At 50.8% G+C, this 13,252-nt stretch overlaps 2 protein-coding genes across 4 annotated transcripts; both read right to left on the reverse strand.

Moving 5' to 3' along the window:
* Positions 1–121: 121 nt before the first annotated feature.
* LOC136477936 (TOM1-like protein 1) lies at positions 122–8,974 on the reverse strand. Of its 2 annotated transcripts, XM_066476211.1 has the most exons (5): positions 8,818–8,973; positions 8,545–8,652; positions 7,731–8,254; positions 1,471–1,716; positions 122–848 (listed from the first exon to the last, which is right to left on the reverse strand). In XM_066476211.1, the coding sequence occupies exons 3-5, from the start codon at positions 8,247–8,249 to the stop codon at positions 432–434; spliced, it is 1,182 nt and encodes a 393-aa protein (XP_066332308.1). In that variant the 5' UTR covers positions 8,250–8,254; positions 8,545–8,652; positions 8,818–8,973; the 3' UTR covers positions 122–431. The 2 variants fall into 2 exon arrangements, with proteins under 2 accessions (XP_066332308.1, XP_066332309.1); XM_066476212.1 differs by lacking the exon at positions 8,545–8,652 and having other exon boundaries at positions 8,818–8,974.
* Positions 8,975–9,996: 1,022 nt separating this feature from the next.
* On the reverse strand, positions 9,997–12,781 carry LOC136474615 (uncharacterized). Of its 2 annotated transcripts, none has more exons than XM_066472173.1 (6): positions 12,612–12,781; positions 12,236–12,339; positions 11,264–11,769; positions 10,999–11,169; positions 10,671–10,788; positions 9,997–10,261 (listed from the first exon to the last, which is right to left on the reverse strand). In XM_066472173.1, exons 1-6 carry the CDS (start codon positions 12,684–12,686, stop codon positions 10,222–10,224), a joined length of 1,014 nt encoding a protein of 337 aa, XP_066328270.1. In that variant the 5' UTR covers positions 12,687–12,781; the 3' UTR covers positions 9,997–10,221. The 2 variants fall into 2 exon arrangements, with proteins under 2 accessions (XP_066328270.1, XP_066328269.1); XM_066472172.1 differs by having other exon boundaries at positions 11,264–11,775.
* Between the last annotated feature and the right edge of the window lie 471 nt (positions 12,782–13,252).

The raw sequence follows: 13,252 nt of genomic DNA on the forward strand, positions 1-13,252 counted from the left end.
ATTATTTGTGTCATGATTTTATTTCAACAAGACTGGGTGATTTTGACCTCACAATGTCCCAGTTCACAGCGCTGGCATATTGAGACCAGAGTGATATGCGGCATTACAAGAGAACTGCTCGATCAGCCAAAGCATAAGATATAAGATATGAGCTTGAAAAAAGGTTACTGTACCGAAGAACAAAGATTCAGCCACACTAGAAATTCCCCCCAGTCGAGGCATAATCCACCATCCAATACATTCATGATCATTGGGACTCATCCATGAAACAAGATTGAGAAAGTGCAGCAACTTAACTGAACAAACCGAAAGGGGCAGGTATGAATCGTATGCGAATAAACAATCGATTCAAATCCTAAGGAATCTTCAATCTACCGAGTGGGTACAGCACCAGAAAATAGCAAGTACTGGCTGCGATTATGGAGGTGTATTTAAAAGCTGATCAGGTCGTCCTTCTTCGGATCTGGCTTTTTCGGCCCTTCCTGGGAGGAGCTGCTACCTCCCTTCTTGCCAAATATCATCTCATCGAGATCATCAAGGATATCATCATCTCCACCTGACCTTGCTCTCGCGGCAGCTGGTTTTCTAACAAGGGCGTCTTCATTGCCGATAGCAGTCGAATCTTCATGTTCTGTGGCAATCGGTATGACAACTGGTCTCTGTTCTGCATGCTCCGAGGCCCTGGGCTGCTTCATCTCCTCGTACTTCGATAACACTTTCTGGATCTCATCGTTCACACTCAAGGCCTCAAAGAGCACAGCTTCATTGTCTCCAACGGTCTCAATAATCCTCTGGATAGTGTGTTGAGATTGGTAGCATTGTTGCACAAGAGTGGCTGTCAAGTCATCCTGTGGTGAGAACAAAAGTAGTCAAACAAGAATCTTTAGATAGTTTGATTTGTGCTAGTTCAACAAACAGCATGCCTATTAAAGTTTTCATTTAGCGAGAAAACAGTTGGCTTTAATAAAGGATGTTAAAGAACAGTGCAAAACAATACTACTTCAGGATGGAAACAACAGAAAAGGTGTGAATAATTGAAATATATACCCTAATCCAACAAAGAGCTGCAGTAGCTATAACTTCAGGATGAAGTGGATGTAATTGTTAACAGGGAAAGCAGTTAGCCAACTATGCTCAACAAAACATGGAGTACTTTTCCAATCATTCTGATTCCTAAGCAACTGTATAGAGCATGCACTATATTAACAATCAACATGAACAGCAAAATGTTTTCACTACATGCAATGAAGTAGTCTATCACTTTATCACCATAAATGCGGCACGATAAGCAAAATACATCCACCTGCCCTAAGTATGTTTCATCAGCAACATGACACAATAAGCAGTATCTTTTACTGCAAAAGATCCATAAAGGAAATCTCATGTGTGAAAATAGCTAATCACATCATGATGGTTGAGAACTTGACAAACAGAATAAGAGAAAAGTTAAATGAAATTGGGACACAGTACCTGCAAAGCATCCTGTTCGGGGGAAGACGAAAGAACAGTTGAAAGAAGTTCTACGCTGTTACGAGCTACATCAAATGCTTCTTTTGTTTCTTCAGCAGTATATGTATGAACATGGACGTCTTCGAATGCCTGCTGGGGCAAGCTTGCGTCAACATCAGCTTCGGCAACTGATCGTGGGGGAGTAAATATGGGAGCCAAGCTCTCATTGTCACGTCCAGGAAACCGCACTCCTCTTGATTTCAAGCTCTATACATGGAAATGGCCATGTTATACAGTGTTAACTTATGGACCTTGGTTACTAAAGTACAAAAACATTCTGTCAAAGGATAAATCATATTGATCTTCTGCAGCACTACCCCATGTTGTAAAGATTAAGCATGTCGTGTTTAGCATAGGATGCTAGTTTTCTATTTCTGGTACATCCTAGTTTTCAGCTAGAGTTTGGCTTGGTCACGGTGACCATGCCGAGTCGTGTGCGTCTGGGCGTTTTTCATGGCGCACGTCGCCCACGTTCTGTGGCCGTGGGATGGCACGGTGAATCCGCAGGCCGTGGGCGCGGGCGATCGTTGAAGACCGCTCATCTTGTATCCGTGTGAAAAAAAGGAAAGAAAAAACAAGAAAAGGCAGCAAGTTTGTGCGCTGCGCCATATCCTGAGTTCATCGTGAGTTCATCGAGAGCCAGAGAAAGATAGCGAGCGCTCCAGCAAGAACTGAGTGCGATCCTTTTTCAACAACAAACAAGCGCTCCAGCAAGAACTGAGTGCGATCCTTTTTCAACAACTGGCATCAGAGCCCGATTTCGTCGCTGGGATCGTCATCAAGCGATCACCGCAGCGTTCATGCCGAGGAATTCGCGGAATTCCCGATCGCCGGGGCGCCGGCGGTCTTGGAGTCCACCCGGCGGCCGCGCAGGAGGCAGCGGCGGGGGTGACCGTGGGCTGGTGCTTCACCGCACGGTCAAGGACATCGGCAATGCTGGGTGGCCTATGTTGACGAGAACAAACTACACCGACTGGGCGGCGCTGATGAAGGTGATGCTGCAGGGCCGGTACCTGTGGGACGCCATCAACGTGGGCACCAACGATTTCACCGACGACCGCAATGCGCTGGAGGCATTGTGCAAGTCGGTGCCGGAGGAGCTCCGAGGGAGCATGGCCAACAAGACCACGGCGAAGGCCGCGTGGGACGCGTTGAAGACGCGGCACATCGGCGTGGATCGTGTGAGGAAGGCCAGGGCGCAGTCGCTGCGTCAGGAGTTCGGCGACCTCGTCTTCAAGGAGGGCGAGTCCATCGACGACTTCGCGTATCGCATCACCAAGATCACCGATCAGCTCGCCGTTTTGGGTGACGTGATGGAGGAGGAGACGATCGTCCGCAAGTTCTTGCAGGTCGTCCCCGATCGGTTCGGTCAGATCGCGGCGTCGATCGAGACCCTCCTCGATCTCGAGGCGGTCTCACTGGAGGAGCTGGTGGGGCGGCTCAAGGCAGTTGAGGAGCGCCTAGATCGAAGGAGAGGCCGAGGCGGCGGCGGTTCAGGCGCTGGCGGCGCTTCCGGCAACGGCGGCGCCGGAAAGGAGATCGACGGCAAGCTCTACTTCACCGAAGAGCAGATGCTGGCCCGGTTTGCGTCCCGCCTCAACCTCAACAACGACGGGCCGGGCGCGCATGGCAGGGCGCAATCTGGCTCGGGCGCGCGCCGTGGCGGAGGTGGCCGCGGCAGGGGGCGCGGCAGGGGGCAGCCGCGCTCGGGGCCGTCCAAGGGCGGCAACAGTGGCAACGGCGACGACGACGCGTGCCACTACTGCGGCAAGTCCGGGCACTGGAAGCGGGAGTGCCGTAAAAAAAAGCGTGACGAGGAGAAGGCGGCAGCAAGCCAGCCGCAAGCCAACCTTGCCCAGGCGGAGGAGGAGTCGCCCTCCCTATACATGGCAGTGGTGACCCCGGCGGAGGACAACGTCCGCCGCATGCACCACGTCGAACACGTCTTCCTCAACGAGCGCAAGCTCGTGCCAGACATGGAGGAGGGTACCGTGCACGGGGAGATGAAGTGGTACCTCGACACCGGGGCATCAAACCACATGACGGGCGATGCAAGCATCTTCTCCGAGCTGAACCATGGCGTCATCGGATCCGTGAAATTCGGTGATGGTTCACTGGTGGAGATCGCGGGGCGTGGGACTGTGTTGTTCGAGTCGAAGGACGGCGGTCACCGGGCGTTCCACGACGTCTATCACATCCCGCGGCTCCGGAGCAGCATCCTCAGCATCGGCCAGCTGGACGAGAACGGCTGCAAGATCGACATTGACGACGGCGTTCTTCGGATGTGGGATCGTGGGAGCCGGGAGCTGTTGGCCAAGGTGAGGCGCACAGCGAACCGCCTCTACATCCTTCCACTCAAGCCCACCAGGCCAGTGTGCCTGGCCGCGAGCTACAACGACGACGAGTGGAGGTGGCACGCCCGTTTCGGCCACCTGGGGTTCCAAGCCCTGCAGAAGATGAGCAGCAGTGGCATGGTGCGCGGACTACCCTCCATCGAGCATGTCGAGCACGTATGCGACGCGTGCCTGGCGGGGAAGCAGCGTCGAGCATCATTCCCGCAAGCGGCCAAGTATCGCGCCACGAAGCCCCTTGAGCTGCTCCATGGCGACCTGTGCGGCGCGGTGACACCTCCAACACCTGGTGGTAAGAAGTACATCATGCTCGTCGTGGATGACATGTCCAGGTTCATGTGGGCGACCTTGCTCGCCAACAAGTCCGACGCCGAGGCAGCGTTCAAGCGTCTGCGCGCCGGCGTCGAGAACGAAGCAGGTCGGCGGATCCAGGCGTTCCGCACTGATCGTGGGGGGGAGTTCGTGTCGGCGAGCTTCCTCGAGTACTGCTTCGAGCACGGCATCAAGCGACACCTGACCGCGCCGTATACTCCACAACAAAACGGCGTGGTCGAACGGAGGAACCAGACCGTGCTCGCCATGGCGCGGAGCATGATGAAGGCCAAGAACATTCCAGCGTGGCTTTGGGGGGAGGCTGTAATGACGGCCGTGTTCCCCCTCAATCGCGCCCCCACGCGGAGCCAGGTGGGGCGGACGCCATATGAGGCATGGTACGGTACCAAGCCGGCAGTTCACTTCCTGCGCGTGTTCGGCTGCGTCGTCCATGTCAAGATCACGAAGCCGAACGCCGGGAAGCTGGATGATCGAAGCAAGAAGATGGTGATGATCGGCTACGAGGAAGGCTCTAAGGCGTACAGGGTGTTTGACCCTACCGCGAGCCGCGTGCACGTCACGCGCGACGCGGTGTTCGAAGAGGGCGCAGCCTGGGACTGGAGCTCGCCCAACAACAGTAACAACGGAGCGACGGGCTACAGTACCGCGCAAGGTGAGTTCGAGGTGGAGGACGAATGGGAGATTCCTGGCGAGGAGGAGATCGTCGCTTCCACACCGGCGGGACACGGATCCGCAGGGACATCACCACGAAGCGGCACTGCATCACCTGCGGCCCCTGCGCCATCGCCCCCACCTCCATCACCACCGGCAACCACGGCACTGGAACCTGCATCAACGACATCCTCGGCCACCACATCGCCACGCACGCCGTGGGAACAGGGTGGCCCCATACCCTGGCAAGGAGAGTTGCCGCAGAAGAGTCAGGTCCCTGTCGAGTTCGTGTCTCCGACCTCTGGAGCCCTGGAGACACTGGACGCTGACGACGATAGCAACGCCGCCCATCGCTTCAGGGTCGTCGACAACCTGCTGTACGACGATGACGAGCTTGTGGCGGACGGCGATCTGCTCCTTGCTGTGGATCATGAGCCTGCCACCTATGATGAGGCTGCAGGCGCGAAGGAGTGGCAACAGGCGATGGTGGAAGAGCTCAAGTCGATCACTGACAACAAGACTTGGACGCTCACTGATGCGCCGCGCGGTACAAAACCCATTGGGCTCAAATGGGTATTCAAGATTAAGCGCGATGCGGAAGGGAACATCACTAGGCACAAGGCTCGCTTGGTGGCCAAGGGATATGTGCAACGCGCAGGCGTGGATTTCGATGAGGTATTCGCGCCGGTAGCTCGCCTCGAGTCGGTGCGGTTCCTCCTTGCCATCGCAGCACATCATGGGTGGACAGTGCACCACCTCGACGTCAAGTCCGCATTCTTGAATGGTGATCTGGCAGAAGAGGTTTACGTTGAGCAGCCGCCGGGTTTCAGCATTCGAGGGAAGGAGCGGAAGGTCTACAGGCTGCACAAAGCGCTGTATGGACTCCGGCAAGCCCCACGAGCCTGGAACGCCAAGTTGGACAGCTCACTGCAGAAGCTTGGGTTCAGGTGCAGCACGGCGGAGCACGCCGTGTATGTACGGGAAGCCGGAAACAGCTTACTGCTAGTGGGAGTCTATGTTGATGATCTCGTCGTGGTCGGTGCAAACCAGGCGGAGGTCGATCGGTTCAAGAAGGAGATGGCCACACTATTCAGCATGAGTGATCTCGGTCCTCTCCATTACTATCTGGGAATTGAAGTTCAGCAGAGCACAAACGGGATTACTCTCTGTCAGAGTGCATACGCAGAGAAGATCATCGAGAGGGCTGGACTCAAGGGGTGCAACCCATGCAGCACTCCCATGGAGCCAAGACTGAAACTGAGCAAGTCTAGTTCCAATCCACCAGTTGATGCTACTCTGTACCGCAGTGTCGTCGGGAGTTTGCGGTACCTGGTACATACACGGCCAGACATTGCGTTCGCGGTGGGCATGGTGAGCAGGTACATGGAAGCGCCAACAACGGAGCACTGGAGCGCCGTCAAACATCTTCTCCGGTACATTGCAGGGTCGCGCTCTCATGGCTGTGTCTACAGACGCGGTGAGGGTGTGCTGGAGTTGATTGGTTACAGCGACGCTGATCTGGCCGGTGACTGCGATGATCGGAAGAGTACTTCAGGGGCTCTCTTCTTCCTCGGACAGAGCCCTGTGAGCTGGCAGTCACAGAAACAACGAGTGGTGGCGCTGTCATCGTGCGAGGCAGAGTACATCGCCGGAGCTACCGCGGCATGTCAGGGAGTCTGGCTCTCACGCCTGCTGGCAGACCTGACAAACAAAGCAGCCGTGGCACCGCTACTGTACATCGACAACAAATCCGCTCTGGCGCTGGCAAGGAATCCGGTGTTCCACGATCGAAGTAAGCACATTGACATCCGTTTTCACTTCATTCGTGATTGCATCAATTCCGGGGCCATCGAAACGGATTACATCAGGACTGGTGAGCAATTGGCGGATCTGCTCACCAAGCCGCTTCCACGAGAACGCCTTCAGGAGTTACGCGTCAGGAGCGGCATCGTCAATGTCTTCGTCGGCACGACATGATTAGGGGGGAGTTTGTTGTAAAGATTAAGCATGTCGTGTTTAGCATAGGATGCTAGTTTTCTATTTCTGGTACATCCTAGTTTTCAGCTAGAGTTTGGCTTGGTCACGGTGACCATGCCGAGTCGTGTGCGTCTGGGCGTTTTTCATGGCGCACGTCGCCCACGTTCTGTGGCCGTGGGATGGCACGGTGAATCCGCAGGCCGTGGGCGCGGGCGATCGTTGAAGACCGCTCATCTTGTATCCGTGTGAAAAAAAGGAAAGAAAAGGCAGCAAGTTTGTGCGCTGCGCCATATCCTGAGTTCATCGTGAGTTCATCGAGAGCCAGAGAAAGATAGCGAGCGCTCCAGCAAGAACTGAGTGCGATCCTTTTTCAACACCCCATTGTATTTTACAATATAAGATATGATATGACAGGCACTTCCATTAATCAGAAGAAGTAATGTGCAAAGACATTAATTAGACATTGTGTGGATGTCTAAAATAATCAACAAGAGATAATGTATTTCCATCAAATGTCATATCAAAACAACCAGTAAATTATTATGAATAATAAATCCAGAACTATAGGAATGATACAAGCGCTGCCTAAGGCGCTCATTATAAGTACTTGGTGAGCTCGGCTGGTTGCACAAAAATATAACCATAAAAATGTAAGTAAACTATTAAGTACAAAAGCATAACTATGTAAAACATAAATAGCTCAGTGATTGCACTAAAGTAGCCTTACTTCAGCATGTCGCTCCTAAATCTGATTGTTCCCTATAATTGCATCATGGAACAACACAGATTATTGTACTTTTATCTTTCGGCATGAACTAGTAGAAGAAAAATAAACCAGTGCAGTGTGGTAGTATGAGTTAACTGGAACAAGACACAAGTTGTGCAGTTGGTTTGGTTGAAGTTGCAAACCTTGTATGTTTCCTCATAGACTGGCAGATAGCGGAGTTCATCACCAGACTCCCCCCATGCTTCAATCAGCATAAGGGCCTTGTTCCTGTTATTCACCACGGTCTGAGGGTCATCAATCAACCTGACCATCTCATCAAGAACACGCTCGGCCGCAACCTCTGAGAAGGCCTTCTCACAGTTCTTCACAATAGTCTCAAGCAGGACCAAGGAGAGGTACTGGACCCTCGCATCCTTCAGCATGATCCTCTTCTTGATCCCACGTATAAGCTCCACACTGTTAACCTTCTCTGAGTTGATCAAGTCGCAAATCTCCAAGTTTGAGTTCCAATCAGGCCCGTCCAGATTCTCCGAGGTGGCGTCCTCAACAATCTTGTCAGCCGGAGTCTGCCCCTGGAACAACTCCTTCATCTTGAAACTCATGGAGCTCATTCCGGCCGTCATCTTCTTGCTGACCTCCGTCCCGGTGATCTTCAGGCGCTCACCAAAGGCGCTAACCTTGTCCATCAGGTTGTCACTCATTTTCGCTGCAGAAACCCCGAATTAGTCGAGAAAATGGGCATGTCGCAGTTCGATGACACATTTACGTGATGAAAATCTCATGGCAAACTTCAAGCGGGCGTTGAAAACCCCGAATTCTGCAAACTAAATTGCACAACCCCGAATTCTGGAAACTAAACTGCACCTTGGGTAGACTAATGTTGCGAGCTAAGGAAGAAAAAACTACTTACACCGTCTACATAGTTTCGATTAGTGAATCCGCAAAGCCAAACGAAATCCTAGGAGATCCCGTCCAAGCAGGCTAGGGTTTACTCACCACCACCAACAGAATCTAAAATAAGAGTTGATCCAAGCCGATCTCCACCCCACGGCAGTCCAGCACCAGTAGAGGGCGACGGTGAGGAAGACGCCGGTGGAAGGAGCCCTGCCGTTCAGCGGCGGCGGAAGAGACAGCAGGAGATGAAACGGGTTATGAGAGGGAAATTGGGGGAAACGGCAGGGGAAGATCAGGATACTGGACACGGAATTTTGGGGAGGGAAGCAGGAGAAGCGGATTAGGAACAGGGGTTGAGGGGCGTAGCAGGCCTACCTCCGCGACGGAACTGACGAACGGAATAATCCAACAAGAGCGCCTTGTCTGACCCGTGGATTTGTCTTTCCGCGTCGTTGCTTCCCGGTGAGTTCTCCTGCGGTGCCTTGCAGTTGCGGTCTCTTTTCTGCCACTCCGGTCAGCCGGTTGACTGTTTGGTATCGTCGGTTCGCGAGAAAGCACAGGTTGGTTTAGGTGCGAGAAAAATACTCTTCTGGTTGAAAATTTACGTTCATTTATGATAGGCCACGGTAGGCTTATTGCTTCTATACCAACCATAAACCCCGTTCCTCCCCGTCCTTTTCAATCTAACTGTATAATACTACGCTATTTCTGAAAATATTATTTTCCCCGATCGAGCAGTTATTTTTTTTATGATATGTGTGTAAGCCCTTGTTTAGTTCCAGGATTTTGGATTTTGGGGCTACTGTAGCACGTTCGTTTTTATTTGGCAAATAGTATTCAAACATGGACCAATTAGGCTCAAAACGTTCGTCTCGCAATTTCCTACCAAACTGTGCAATTAGTTTTTCTTTTCGTCTACATTTAATGCTCCATGCACAGGCCACAAACATTCGATGTGACAGGTACTGTAGCAACTTTTTGGAAGTTGGGGTGGAACTAAACAAGGGGTAATTATATACAATCATAAAAAATGAGTAGGAAACTCAAATTCCTTGTTGAACTGGCTCAAGCGGAGATAAGACAGTTTTCATAGGGGAAGTGATGAACTTATGAATTCAAGCTGAATGCTTCGCCAAATACTGCTCTTTCAATGGCTGATACAATATTTAGCCGTTTACCGGAGGCTCCGACTTTGGCAGCACGGAGAAGCATAAGCAGGGTCAACGGCGCAAGGCGTACACAGACGTACTCACGATGTCAGAAAGGTGCCGTGTACCTACCACCACACCACCGCCAAACATCACGACGCGCGGGGGCAGGCAGGCCGGTCGGCAGGCAATATCACAACAGCTCCGGCTTAAAAGAATTCACACATGGCGCCACGGACAACCCACAAGCACCAAACTTTATGGTCGCACTGCTTTAATCCTGCAATTAACAACTGGGGATGGAAGCTGCCACACGGCACCCGGATAAGCGAAGCTACTCGTGCTAGCACAAATGACATCCTGCCTAAAACAGCCTGCCAAAATACATGACGAATATCTGATCTGATAAGTTAATGCGACAGTTTACTCTTTTACCCAATTTTCTGCGTGACATCAACAGATTCACATACGAGCATACCGAAAGTCTAGCTTGAAATAGCAGTTACAAGCAAGACACAGTACAGACACAACTCCAGCAGAATATTCATAGTTGAAGGCGCACGGGCACCAAGTGATGCTTCAACTTGCTTTTTCTCAGACATCTATCTCAAGACGGCCATAGCCTACTACACTACGGTCTGGAATTTTTCGTAGATTGCTGCATGAGGTACCTGTAAACAGACATTTCAGATTCATGATGCTAACATAGTGTCATATACGGGCATTAAGAATCAAGTGTCATATACTGAATATTAAATGATAGAATTACAGGTGCAATTCAGTTTTCTAAACCTGGACTTTACGAGTTGGGATGTTCCAAACCAATTTAGGCAAATCAGTCAATTCAATTAATATAACGGTAAATAAGTCCTCCCTTTTATTTATGAAATAAAAGCAAGAGCTGCCTTATATGATAATGGAGACAAGTGAATGCATACCAACCCAATATGTTGGGACAACTACAAGTGCTGAGATGTGTGAATGATTGTTAGCAAAGAAATAAAGAAATTATTGCAGAGACCCATAAGAACAAGGCATCACTGCAATCTGAAAACATAACATTCAAGGGATAATGATTACCTGCAAGTGTAGAACCCAGCAGCATACCATGAATTTAAGAGCACAGCAAGATCACTATCAAGATTCGGGTTCTCGCCCGTATTCGTGCTTTCCTCCTTTCCAGTATCAGATTCGTTTCCTAGATTGAGGACAAAAGGTGAGTAGTGAGACGAAGTATATATGTGCATTACCTGAAGCAAGTTCACCTAATTGATATTACAAGGGATGTGAGTTTTTGGCTTATCCTTCTTATGTGTAATGTGTACGTTCATAGAACTAGCTAGTCTTGCAAAAATATTTTAAGACATTTGCAGAAGAACGCCACTACTTCAGACAAGAAGTTACTTACTTTGGGTGCCAGGCAGTCCAGATATCGTACTTCTCATAAAATTAAAGGCGCCTTCAGCAGTCATCATTGCAGCCTTAGCAACTTGATCATCATTGGTAGATACCTTTGTTGGGGGCTGCATGAAGTTTGAAACACTAGGGTATGCAGTGCTTGCACCTGGGCATTGCTCACCTGCAAAGGATTGTATTATGTAGTCTATTTACATGCAATGGCATAGGCACAATACATATGAACAGATGAAGAAGCCACAAACTAAGGCACCTACAAGTCAATGATACGCTGTAGCCAGCAGTAGGTGGCATACAAGCAGAACCTCCACTTGGTTGGCCAGCTGAACAGCAGGAGACAGATACCAGGGGAATGTTCCCATTGCAGCATGAGGATTGAGTGGTGGAAGAGTGAGGATCTGGTGCTGTAGCACTATAGACAGGAATTTGCCGCTGTTGGGTTGTGGAAGCATATCCTGGTGCTTGATAATTCCAATAGTTTGTTTGTTGGAGTTGCTCAAGAATGTTCCGACTCTTCTCCTCAAGCTCATAGTATTGTCTCAGCAATTCATTGTACTCCCCGGTTTGCTGGCTTGAGCTCAAATTTCCATCAGCATCAGTAGTAGCATCTGTGGAAAGCGTCTTTGCCTCTGAAACATGTGTCTCTTTGCCTGGATCAGTTTGTTGAAGAGGAGCTTGCTCAACTGTCTGTCTTTCTTCAGAGAGCTGCTGTTGTGTCTCTGATAGACCACAGGGTGTGTTGTCACAGTTGGCATCTTCCTCTCTGAACCTTTAAAATGTACAAACGAAATGATATTAAACTTGATCATATCTTCAAAGAATGTAGCGCCAAGAATTTAAAATTGGGAATATTGGGTAGACATAAAGGACAAATGAGCATTGCCAAATCATTGGGAATATCGGGTAAACAAAATAGCACATGTCCTTAAAGAATAATCCGTAACGCTCAAGTTTCTACAAGTTGCATAAGTAAATTGATGATCGCATGAAATTGTCATCCCAAAGCTTTAGTTGTCTCCATCAATTACAGTGTGAGTTCCAAACAGAACAGTTGAAACAAATATGGGAACAGCAAGCAGCTATTTCTCAACAGGCTACCCTTTTTATACCCGTGCCAACAATCATGCGATTCTAATAATGTAAAACAGTACATTTGATTTGGATAGCATAGACACAAGCTAACATACTAGTTCACCACTTAATCAAGCTACAAACATCAGTATACTTACCCATCCGCTGCTCCAGCAGTAATGGGCTCCACTTCTGCTGCAGCAGCATGTTCGGTCTTCCCATCCTCACTTGGCGCTGCTCGCTTGCTCTTGCAATGCATTTCCTGCCAATCATCAACAATTAGTCCGATGCAAACAAACATTTTGCAAAAAGGGGAGTCGACTGTACATAAATTTCCAATCACGATGCCTATATAAGGTAAAACCTCAGCTCTCCTTCCCCCAATCCAAACACCCCAGAGCACCCACCCCGCTTACCCACCGATGCAACCGACAGCCGCCTGACAAAGCCCCCCAAAACCCTAAACCCTAGCAGCTGCGGCGGCGAGAGGCAGCGGTCCGGGGAGTCATAGAAGCCAGAGACAAGCAAGCATACCTTGAAGGTGGACATGGCGCGGTCGAAGGCGTCGACCAGCGCGGAGTCGTCCCACAGCTCGCCGCCCTTGCCCATCCCCGAATCGCGCCGACCTCTCTCGCCCTCGCGGACCCTGCGGCTTCTCTTCCCTTCCTCGGCCCTCGGCAGCGCCGCCTTTCGAGGAGAGTGGAACGGAAAGGCGCATTCCCGATTCGCGAAGTCATCAGAAAAGGAAAAGGAACCGCACGTCCGTCCGTCCGTCCGCACCGGCAGGCCAGCCCATGTTTGGGCCCATCAAGAGGCCCATGGGTTGGTCCAGCAGAGCACATCGGGCCAGCGAGTCTCGTACTGGTCCTGGACCTTCTCTACCACGTTATCACCCGGTACACGCAACGGCCTAACGGGCCATTGATAACCCGAGCGAGGCCTGTGGTTCCTGTGGCCTTGTGAGTGTGAGTGACTTTGTGACGAGTCCCGACGGAACCAGCAGAAAGAAGAAAAGAATAACATTTGCAGAACCAATGGACAGAGCAACGCGTCGTGTCACGGTGGCGCGCGAGAAAAAGAGGAGAGGCAAGCACGACGCGAAGGTCACGTCACATCCATGCATGATCCATGGCCTCTTGGGCTTCCTTGTTCCTCTCGTGCACGGCCGTCCTTAC

The sequence above is a fragment of the Miscanthus floridulus genome, chromosome 8, assembly GCF_019320115.1.
Source record: "Miscanthus floridulus cultivar M001 chromosome 8, ASM1932011v1, whole genome shotgun sequence".
Taxonomy (NCBI): Eukaryota; Viridiplantae; Streptophyta; class Magnoliopsida; order Poales; family Poaceae; genus Miscanthus; species Miscanthus floridulus.

What these genes read in the sequence shown, in the direction of transcription:
- LOC136477936 (XM_066476212.1), bottom strand. Translation starts at nt 8,249, where the DNA reads ATGAGTGACAACCTGATGGACAAGGTTAGCGCCTTTGGTGAGCGCCTG. An exon ending in TCTATGAGGAAACATACAAG is followed by an intron (nt 1,717 to 7,730) that starts GTTTGCAACTTC and finishes TTCCATGTATAG; the next exon opens with AGCTTGAAATCAAGAGGAGT. An exon ending in CCGAACAGGATGCTTTGCAG is followed by an intron (nt 849 to 1,470) that starts GTACTGTGTCCC and finishes TTCTCACCACAG; the next exon opens with GATGACTTGACAGCCACTCT.
- LOC136474615 (XM_066472172.1), bottom strand. Translation starts at nt 12,686, where the DNA reads ATGGGCAAGGGCGGCGAGCTGTGGGACGACTCCGCGCTGGTCGACGCC. An exon ending in GCGCCATGTCCACCTTCAAG is followed by an intron (nt 12,340 to 12,611) that starts GTATGCTTGCTT and finishes GATGATTGGCAG; the next exon opens with GAAATGCATTGCAAGAGCAA. An exon ending in GCTGGGTTCTACACTTGCAG is followed by an intron (nt 10,262 to 10,670) that starts GTAATCATTATC and finishes GTCTGTTTACAG; the next exon opens with GTACCTCATGCAGCAATCTA.